General features: G+C 28.7%; 1 protein-coding gene across 1 annotated transcript in view; it reads right to left on the bottom strand.

Moving 5' to 3' along the window:
• The window catches only part of LOC108757480 (RNA polymerase III subunit A), a 29,580-nt gene extending 23,318 nt beyond the window's left edge, over positions 1-6,262 (bottom strand). Inside the window, exons 1-2 of the mRNA XM_018501907.1 lie at positions 6,092-6,262; positions 1,569-1,935 (exon numbers count right to left, since the gene is read on the bottom strand). Coding sequence (XP_018357409.1) covers positions 1,569-1,935; positions 6,092-6,102 — 378 coding nt within the window. The 5' untranslated portion in view covers positions 6,103-6,262. The remainder of the gene's footprint in view (positions 1-1,568; positions 1,936-6,091) is intronic.
• Between the last annotated feature and the right edge of the window lie 5,346 nt (positions 6,263-11,608).

The following is an 11,608-nucleotide window of genomic DNA, read 5'->3' on the forward strand; positions in this document are numbered from 1 at the left end:
CTGCCACAATTTGTAAGCAAATTGTAGAGGAGTTATTTCTTCAGTAAAATCAATATTTATAGTATATTAAATTAAGGGAACCCTAAAGCTGACTAAATCGTAATTTTTGTATAACAATTTTTTCCTCTCTTACAGAGATTCGAAAATTCTTTTCCAGGATTGAAGTATATACATTAATACATGTCTGTAAGATAAAGTTTATGCCGAGAACGATAAAAAATTTCGGAATTGAAATCTTAAGAAAATTTTTTGTCGTTCTCGGCATAAACTCCACCTCACAGATACGTATATACTTCAATCCTGGAAAAGGATTTTCGAATCTGTAAAAGAGGAAAAAAGTAATAGTATACAAAAATTACGATTTAGTCGGAAATACAGACAGCTTTAGGATCTTTTTAACATATTTCATTCATCTTAAAATTTAAAATACATTATTTTTATGTTAATTTTTATGTTTACTTGCTCATAAATTGTAACATTAATATGAGAACGAGCTATATTACATGAGTGATACCAAAAAATAAAATTACCAGTCGAAAGATCACGTTTGATGTAAGTATTCTAGATGGTAAAATCTTGAGATCCTATGGATTCTGTACCCCACTTGGACCGAAATATGTTTAGCTATTTTAATTTAGACACTAAAATGGCCAAACATGTTTTGGTCCAAGTTGGTCACAGAATCCATAGGATCCTGTGAAGATTTGACCAATCCATCTAGAATACATATTTTAAACGTAATCTTTTGACCGGTAATATTAATTTTTTATATTATACTTTTGCAACAGCGTATTCCCTTGTAATAGAAATGTCGAATATCAATTTAATACTAAATATTCAAATAATACAATCACATAACGTTAAATTAATACTCGAATGTGCTAAAAATTCAACACAAAACAACAAAAAATGATTTTAACTGCACAAATACAAAATAATATTTTTTTTACTATGCTATTTTTTGCAAAAAATGTATCATTAGAGTAAATAAAAATTATATAAATATCTATATATTAGGTCGGGGAAAAAGTTTCTTCGTGTTTAAAAAAATTTTTTGCAAAAGTTTTTCATTTATTGCGAAATTTTCGTTACAATTATATCATTCGCTGGAGCAAAGTTTCAGCTTTAAGAATCTGTTTTTTAAATTGCGGTATGATGATTTTTATCAGTTATGAGCAATCAAAGTTAGAATAATCCTTTATTTAATTCGCGAATAACTCAGTAACAAAAAATCATAGGAATATTAAAAAAAAAATAATAATTTTGTAGGGAAAGCTTCAAGCTTTCACGATAAATAGTCGAAAATTTTCGTAAATTTTTTTTGAACACGTGAGAGACTCCCAAAGTGAAAAAATTTTTCAACTTTTTCAGCTCGTAGTTTTTTAAATGTAAAAATTATCAAACTCACAGAAACTAAAAAAATATAGTAACCTTTCGAAAGTAGAGATTTCAAGCTTTAAAACTCTCTTTTTAAATTTAAATTTAGTTCATTTTTGACGAAGATATTGTATATACAATTTTGAATTAAAAAATACGAAGAAACTTTCCCCGACCCAATATATGTTTACTTGTTCAGGGAGAGCGGCGACACCGAGTATACTGAGCTTTTTGAACTGTCTCCTCATAGACTCATCTTTCAAGTTTCTCCAAGGGAAGTCATTCACTATTTGAATAATATGTTTGGTAACGTTTGCCCCCTCTGCCGACCATTTTAACTTTTCTGCCAGATTCTCATTCGTTAGATTCGATGCGTAATTCCATGCGGTGATACTCTGTTTATTATTCCATTTTGCATACTCTGCGTCGATTCGTTTCAAGAGTTCGTGAGCGCTTTTCAGAAGATCGTCGGTAGTTTCGTGATTTTTGCTGATATCTACTGTGTCTTCGGTCGTTGGTTTGGCTGCCACTAGAGTTACAACTGCTGCTACCAAGATTCTAATAACAATAAGAATCTTATTTTAGACCGTAAATGTGAGAAACACAATTGATAAATTAGAAGCTTATACTAATTAAAGCTGGATCTTTAATGCTTTAAATAATTCAATGTGAATTATATATATATATATATACATATATATATACTGTATGCATATACATATACCATATTTGTAGTCATTCGAACTGCGCGCTGAATTGGTTTTCTGAACTTATAAACGTAATTAAACTATTGTAATAATATCACAAATTAAATTAAATTAAAGTAATTTTTAATAATTCGACGCTCAATCGTAGATCTGTTTAGATCTGTTTGCAAATTTTGCAAGCGTATCTTGCAGAATATATTTTGCAAAAATATCTTTGAAGAAGAATTAAAACTACTATTACTTAGGTTGGAATAGTAAAAAGATACCTAACGTATCAATTATAGATTTTATTCGAGAAGCACGTATATTCTTAGCGTCTTTTCTTTCTTAAAAAAAGTTTATTATACACAGCGCACGTGTAGCACGCACATATAATATGCTAGTTACTATATAAATTTCAGAATTTCTCAGAATTCCTGCATAATTTTATATCTCAGTAATAACAAATAAATATAATAACGTTCAAATGTTTGCGAAATAAAGAGCGGAATCCACGTTGCTCAAGATTCGAGATGATCTTAAAGCTAGTGCATGAATCAATTAGAGAGTCATATTAGCATCTTAAGACATTGCTTAAGATTAAGACTATGGATTCCGGCCAAAGTATCTTGATAACGACAATAACGTTGAGCACAATATATGTCAGACTTTCAAGAAAAATTGGAATATTTTTCAGAAACGCTTTATTATTTCTAGAATTCTTTATATACATATGTATATATATGAATTCTGAAACATTCTATAAGATTGCTCATTCTACAGAATATTTCCGAATTACACTGTTAAACTCAAAATATGAATTTAGGACTTTAAAATAAAATTTTTCTCTGGAAGTTTGCTCGCTCCGTTTAAAAGATATTAATTTCTTAAATTGCAAAACTTTAGACATGAATAAAATAATCTAGGTTTATCCCCTTTACTGCTTTACAGTAATTGAAATGTAATTACGTTTTATTCAAAATGATGGCCTACACCTCTGAGACAAGTATTGTTGTCTATTTTTGATAAGAGAAGTAGCTGATAGTATGTGTCTGTAATTTCTTCGTACGCTTGTATTGGCCTCTATTTAACGATCATTAACAAACACTTCGTACATTTTTCGCTTCGGAGTAAAACCAAGAGATATTTTAATATTATTCATTTCTGTAGTTTTATGACTTTAGAAGTCAATATCTTAAACTTCCAGAGGAAAATTTTGCTTTTTTTGAGATTTTAAATTTGTATTTTAAGTTTGACAGTTTAATATATAAACTCCTTGTATAATTTTTAAAGAAAATTTACAAAATCTGAAGAAATTGAAGGTACTTTTTAGATATTTTCATAAATTTAAATATGAAAAATTATTAATGAATAAAAATAAGATATGAGATTTTTTTACTAGGGTAACATGGTATTAAATAACATTGCGATTTTTGAAAATAGTATAAAAGTGTCGTACACACAAGCACAAAGTGCACTCGTCCGATCATGAGCGCCGACTCTTGTGGGAAATACGTGGAGTATATCAGAATGTTTTATGTGTGGAATTTTATATATAAACTATTTTTTTTTAAATAATTAGTGTTGATAATAACTAATATTTTCTTTTGCTTTGAGAAAGTTGAAAACGTATTTGCGTTCTACGACAATGCAGCAAGTTCGGTTGAATTTAGTAATTATATTGTATGTGCACTCTGATATTGCTGAGACTGTAGATATTGATGCACTTATGAATAAATTCATTATAAAAAATAATATTCGGAGTTTTCAACAATTACTCTAAGTGTTTCAACTAATTAAACGAAAATATTTATAAGAATTTATTAAAAGAATTTCGTTGTTCTTTATTTTGTTATATTCTTATATAAAAGTCTATAAAGAAGTCTACAAAGATATCTTGAAAGTAATAGTGAAAATTTTGTTGTGCCCTACCCCTTTCCGTCACGTTGTTCAACTCCACACATATAACAAATTGACAAGTCAGCGCCCCTGCGTCCGGTGAATTAACTCGTTAAATCATGAATGTCGTATATCGTATGTCGTCGTGTGTATCCGGATATATTTGACGTAAATGGCAATTATGATATCATGACATACGATTGTGAAAATTTAAAAAAAATTACTTTCACTTTCGAAATAATTAAATAAATATTTTGCAAAAAGGAAGAATAATGACAGAAAGGACCCTATATCAATTTTATAGAAATTGTCTTTTTTGTCTACTTATTAAATTTTGGATATGTTGTAGTTCTCATCATTCTAAACAAATGTTTCTATGGGATTGACAATCTCCTATGGCTATTTTTTGGCGCTACACAAGTCCTGAAAGGTTCAGATTCAAGTTATTTTTTATAAATTGATGATTTTCGTGTATTATTGATGCTATATCATTATTGACAGATATATATATATATATATATATTGTATATAAAGAAATTTGACCTCGAAAAAAATGGCCCACCGTGTATATATATATCGGGTATCCCATTTTAAATGACCATTTTAAAATATCTCTTAAACAGTGCATTTTAGAGAAAAATGTTTTAAATGAAAGTGGAACGGTTTCGAGGGCAATGTACTTTGGTCACGTTGTTTTTTTCCAAGTGGAAATGTCAAAAAGATATGAAGGTCACCTTCACTTTTTTAAATAAAATTATATGATTTTTTGCACAATATAATTCCTCTAATTATTCGAGATATAAAAATATCAAGGTAGATATCGAAAAATCAATAGCTTTTGAGTCTGTCTTATACTTTATTCTGATACATCATGACATGAAATATTACAAATCTCGTAAGCTATTAAGTTTTTAATAATTGTACCTTAACACTTTTTGGCACAGAATATTAATTGAGATGAATCAAATTGGTGTAAAGAATACATCTATTCTTCAAAGATATCAGAAGGTTTGCGGGTTAACACCGTGTTTTTATCCATTGCTAATGCCAACGTTTCGTGAACCTTGAAAGAATACATCTATTCTATTAAAATACCTTTTCTTAGCACGAGTCAAACTGAACAACGTGGATGAATAGGTGTATTCCTTACAATTGATTTATCTCAATATTTTGTGTATAAAAGTTAGTATTAAGGTATAATTATCAAAAAGTTAATAGTTTACGAGACATTGAATATTTCATGTCCAAATGTATCAGCATAAAATATAAGTAACTCGAAATTAAAACTATTGATTTTTCGATATCTCTATACCTTAATATTTTTATATGTGAGAATTAGAAGATTCATACCTTTATATATAAAATTAAAAAAATCATATTGTGTATAAAGAGATCATATAATCTCATTTAAAAGATAAAGGTGACCTTCATATTTTTTGGGGATCTCCACTTAAAAAAAAACAACTCTTTCCAAAATACCTCTTTTGAAATCATTCCACTTTCATTTGAAACATTTTTCTCTAAAATGCACTGTTTAAGAAATATTTTGAAACTGTTTTTTTAAATTACACCTTGTATATACGTGAACACACATACACGCGCGCGCGCGCGCGCACGTGTATATTATCCATTATATATATATATATATACACACATCTGTCAGTAATAATATAATATCAATAATATATACACGGAAACCCAATTTTTAAAAAATGGCTTGAATCTGAACCTTCCAGAATTTGTAGCGTAAAAACTAGCCATAAGAGTAAGTTGGTCAGATGAAGATTTGGTTCAGAATGATGAGAACTACAACATATCCAAAATTTGGCATATTCGACAGAAAATCAATTTCCATAAGTTGGTGCGTCGTCCTTTATTCTGCATTGTAGATAGAGAAAAATTTGTTGTTATATATAATTAATATAAAATTAACATAGGAAAATATAGCGATATATGATCTACTTTTTTATTGTAATATTAAAAATTAATTTTAAAAATTATCAACCATCGTGCAATTATTTCTCATTCCTAGCTGGTTGTGACATCAACTCCGGAGTTATCCGTAATCGTCGAATTTAATCCTGTGAAGACGTGTACACGTTATGTTAATGAATTAACGAGTTACTTACAGGTGCAGCATACCGATCTTCCGATTTTTACGGTTTTTAGAAATAATTAAATTTTAATGAAGAGTTTCACGAATGTTCTCCGTAGCTGATAGGATACGTAACCGCTTCTCAATCGTCAACTGACCTCCGGGAGCGAGGCACGTTATCTTTTATGGAACTTCCCCACTTCGCAGACAATATCTGATCAAGCTCCTGCGTTCTCTGATAAATTCGGATACAATTCTGTCACTCGACTCCTCTGCTCGTTCCGTTTTGTAAATTTATATTTTAAAGTTTCAATCTAATCGGTCAACAGTTCCACAATTCCACAATTTTCATACTCTTCAGTCAAATGTTTTAGAGACGAGAATACCTATAGTTTTTTTTATCGCTACGAATTATTAGCAGTTCTTTATTGAATATATTACTTTATTATTATATTATTATCAGGTACCGAATAGTATATTTACATATACATAAAATATTTACGTATCATTTATATTATGTTTACATCAATATTTTTCACGTAAACAATACAAACAATGTAAAATACATATATTATTAGAAATTGGATAATACAATACGGAAAGAAGTAATTAAATTTTATGATTGTTAATTTGATCTGACTTTAATATTCCCAAGCAGAACAACAAGTCATGATAACGTGAAAATGATTAAATTGGAAATAATTGTAAAATGACTTTTAATAATCATTTTGGAGTTATTTTGACATCATTTTGATATTATAATGATTTATTATTCTGCTTGGGTTGATACACAAAAATATATAAGCGAAATAAAAGCTTTAATGCGGTTCAATAAATGTAACAATTATAAAGAACATAAGAATCAATAATTCATAGGACGATATTTATATTCATAGTCCATTCTTATTTTAAGGTCATTTTAAGTAATATCTTCAGATGTTAATACGGTTCTCTGATTGGTTCACATCTTAAAACTGTACTTAAGACGGTCTTACAGAAATATAAGATCTATAAATACTCAGATTCCTAATCAGCAGACAATTCTTGAAGCGTCTTTTAAATATTTATTTTTCATCAAAAACAAATAATAAATATTTATTTTATTATAAAACAAGTATCATATATGTACTTTATATGTAAAACAAATATTTATTTTGTTTGTTATTTATATTTTTTATCAATTATGCGTTGTTTGATTTATTGTAAAAATAATATTTATTAATATTATTTAATATTTTATAATTGTTTATTAAAATTTAATATTTTTTATATTAATTATGAGAATTCTCACTCATGTTCTAATGAAATGATGATGATTAATACTTTAAAGATAAACTCCGAAAATTGGGTTCTAAGATAAAAGTAAATAAAATATTTTGACAGTTTTTGATTCTCGCACCTTAAACTAAGGACGATTAGTCATATTGTAAATAGCACTTATACACAGACGATTTGCATGTCATACATACTATATACATACTTATGCGTGTCGATATATCACTACATACTACTACATGAATATCTTACGCACCATACACGTAAATTTTTGTATAACAATAACGTTTTAATTGGACATCCAAGTCCAGTTTTAAGAATTCCACGTTATTTCTTCGGGCAAATTACGTATGTACTAATCTGTGGACTATTATTTCTTCTTTTTCTTCTTCTTTGTATCCTCCAATGGATTTATGTTCCACTCCAGTGAATCAAATCACCACATTTTCATGGACGAATCTGGTGACTATGTCTCCTTGATGACAGAGGAGACTCCACTTCTTTTTTAAAAGCGTATGCTAGTTTAACTTCTTGACCCAGTCAACTAAAGTCTCGCATTAATGAGAACCGAAACTGAGCGCTCTCCTACTTCTTTCGGAGGGAAATTTGAAAACACAAGCCCCCCTAAATATCCTCAAGATTACTATTTGGCAAAAAATTGTTCATGCACGAATATGTATAAATATGTATAAACATACATAAACACGCAGAAATATACATAAACATGTATAATTATATATGAAATATGTTCATACATTCTTCTTTCTTTTGTAAAATTACTTGTTAGCGTAACAGAAATAATAATAGTAATATAAAAACATAAAAAATAATTAAATGGGGATAATTTTCGCATTGTTTTAGAAAAAACAAGTTTGGAAAAATATAAAAAAAATTGTTCATACATAATTATGCATAATTTTATATATAATTATACATAAATAATTTTTTTATATTTTTTCAAACTTGATTTTTTAAAAACAAATAGTGCGCAAATTATCTTTTTAATTATTTTTAATGTTTTCACATTACTATTATTATTTCTATTACACTAAAAGTAATTTTACAGAAGAAAAAAAGATGTATGAATATGTATGGACATATTTCATATATAATTATACATGTTTATGAATATTTGAGAGAGAGAGAGAGAGAGAGAGAGAGAGAGAGAGAGAGAGAGAGAGAGAGAGAGAGAGAGACGAGAGAGAGAGAGAGAATAAGATGGTAAGTAGGATTGCAACGAGAGGAAGAGAGAGAATTGCATACTGCAAATGGGTGGAAGAGAGGGAACAAAATCCTTTTCCTGTAGACCCCTTGCCTATCGACGCACTGCCCCCTCCCTTACTCCTCGGACCTAGTATCTGTGACGTACTCGCGCCCCTCCCTTGATCCCTCATATACACATACACACCGCATATATATGAATACGCACTAACACTAGTGATCCAGAACTCGCCTAGCTATTCTACTGGCTTTAATAATGCCCAATATAAAAATATATACATATACATGTATATATATATATTTTTTTTCTTTTTCTGACCAGTTTCACATTCTGGGTTTGAGAGAACGAGTGGTCGTTGTCCTCCGATTCTTTCCGCTTCATCGGCGACACTTCTTCAAGTCGAGGTTCTGGACTCGATATTGATTCAAGGTCTAACCGATACGATCATGGAATAAAAAATTTGCTCACTATTACAAACAAAATTTCGAAAGTAGATGTACATTCAGTATGCCATAAGTTGCAAAATTCCACAGCTCTGAATGACAAAAATTTAGATTGTCTTTTCGATAAAACTAAAAAATGTTTTATAGATATATCTTTTCGTTTTGCCGAAAAGACACCTGAAAAAATATCTTTTCAATTCATGAGACATCTGTTCGTTTTCTGGAAAATAATCTAAAAAACTCTTTAGTCATTCTTTAGTTTTTTGTGTTGTCTGAAAAATTTATGCAAGTGGAGAGATACTGTCGCATTACATCAATGAGAAGATGCCATATTTTTTGTAACTTAAAACAACTGGAACGCGTATTCTGTCAGTTATCACCTATGCATTCTCAATTAAAAATAAATTAATTGAAGCATCAGGTTCTATAATATAGCAAAAGAACGTCCATACAATGTTAATGACACTGGGGACACTAGGATACTCAATGTCAAGAATGTCGTAAAATAAATTAACCATACATCTCAGGTTAAATGTTTGTTCAGGTTGCAGGCTTAAATATTCTCTCTTTGTCAGGATAAAATCGTCGTAAAATTTTCATCTGCCTATAAAAATACGATCTGTCTATAAAAAAGCTGACCGTTTAAGACCGTGGTAATCGATTCTTATTTCAAGACCGTCTTAAGTAATGTCGTAAGATATGCTAAATACGGTCCTGTGATTTACTTATCACATCTTAAGATTGTATTGACAATATAATTTTAAATATAAGAACGACTATGAGTATCAAGCTACGGAGAATATTTTATCTACTATTAGTTAACTTAGACCAATAAAACGCTATCTAAAAGAATTATGGAGAAACGGTATATTTATCATTACTGAAGCTTAATATAATTTATGGAAAGGGAATTCATGTGAAGCCAAGGTTTTTTATTCTGCTATATGTATAAAATGAAATATTAAAAAATAAATTTACATGTTTGATGACAATAACTTATTTTAATTTAATTGAAAATTATATCTTTGTTATGTTAATGTCCTTTCTTTTTCTTTTCTATAAATTATATATACAGGGTGAGCTATTAGAATCTGGACAAAATTTAATTTAATTTTGCCCGGATTCTAATGGCTCACCCTGTATACATAACCAGTAAACAGGCTATGCGCAATTTCGGAACATTTACATAGCATAGTGTATGTAAATGTTACAGAACAGCACAATGAAAACGTAGCAGGTATATCATTGACGTAAAATGGCTATAACTGTTACGTATGACCGTACTGTTACTATTTCGATGCATAGTTAACGTAACATTAATATAATTTGAATAACATCAATTTTCATTCTCTGCAAACTTCGTAAATGTTACGTAATTGTGATAATGTTACGTTATTTATGTTACCATTCTGCCCTTATGCGCAAGATTTATCATTATTTTCCAAACACCCTGTATGTGTGTGTGTGTGTATATATATATAAGTTTTTAAAACATAAAGAAAATTAGCTAATTATTATATATATTACGGTTACAAACGTAAAGTTACAAGCAATAGTTTCAAAGTACAATTTAAAATTTAATCGTAATCTGTAATTATATAGTCAGTTGTAAACTAGACGTTACGATTTTAGAGCTAATTTAAAAAAACTATAATCTATTTAACAATAAAATTAGATTAAACTTATAATTTTGTAGATTACGATTAAATTTAACCGTAGTTTATACTCGGGCAATTTTAAACCTTGTCTCAAAAATTACTGTTTTAAACGATAAATGACAGGAGTATATTTTGTAAATAAATCATTTTTTATATATATAAAATTATATATATGATATTTCCCATAATTTTACGAGATTTTATTCAAATTCAATTATATGTATGTATGCGAGAGATAATACATATTTATCTCATTGTTTCTAATATTTTTGTCGTGTAATTCATTGAACTGTTGAATGAATTTGTTTCAACGAACACAAGGCTGTACTAGATTTTACAAAGGTTCCAGATATAAAGTTTATATAACATTATATGTGATTTTCTAGAACGGTTCAATGGTCCAGACAATCTACTTGTCAGATTTAAAAGAGAAATCAACGGTCCTTGAATAACGTTTAAGCTTACGCGCATTGAAATTGTTTTTAGCTATTTATGGCAAAAATAGAATGGAATATTTAATAAGAATTTTGAAAATAATTTAGATTTAGTCTTTGAAATATTTTTCAATAAAATCATTGTTGACATTGTTGATATTAGAAGAGTAAATATATTATGAACAAATATTATTTTATATTGGTCTTTAATCTTTAAAGAGGATGGGTCATTTTTTTTAAATCTTGCGTCTTTTCTTTAAGTAAGATTTATTATAATTCATTGTACTCGCACTCTTTGCTTCAAAGTATAACATTGTATCAGTGCCACTGTAATGGTTTTCCGTCTAGCAATATTTAAAAACAATCTTCTAAAAGTTTGTTACAAAGGGTTTATATAGATTCGCTGCAATTTGATGTTCATAATTAGAAATTCAAAATAGCAGATCTAACATTGCGGTTTGACTACCGAAAAAATATAATACATTTTTGTGAAACTCACAAAGAATTTTTTTGACGTTG

The sequence above is a fragment of the Trachymyrmex cornetzi genome, unplaced genomic scaffold (genome assembly GCF_001594075.2).
Source record: "Trachymyrmex cornetzi isolate Tcor2-1 unplaced genomic scaffold, Tcor1.1 scaffold144, whole genome shotgun sequence".
In the NCBI taxonomy this organism is placed as follows: domain Eukaryota; kingdom Metazoa; phylum Arthropoda; class Insecta; order Hymenoptera; family Formicidae; genus Trachymyrmex; species Trachymyrmex cornetzi.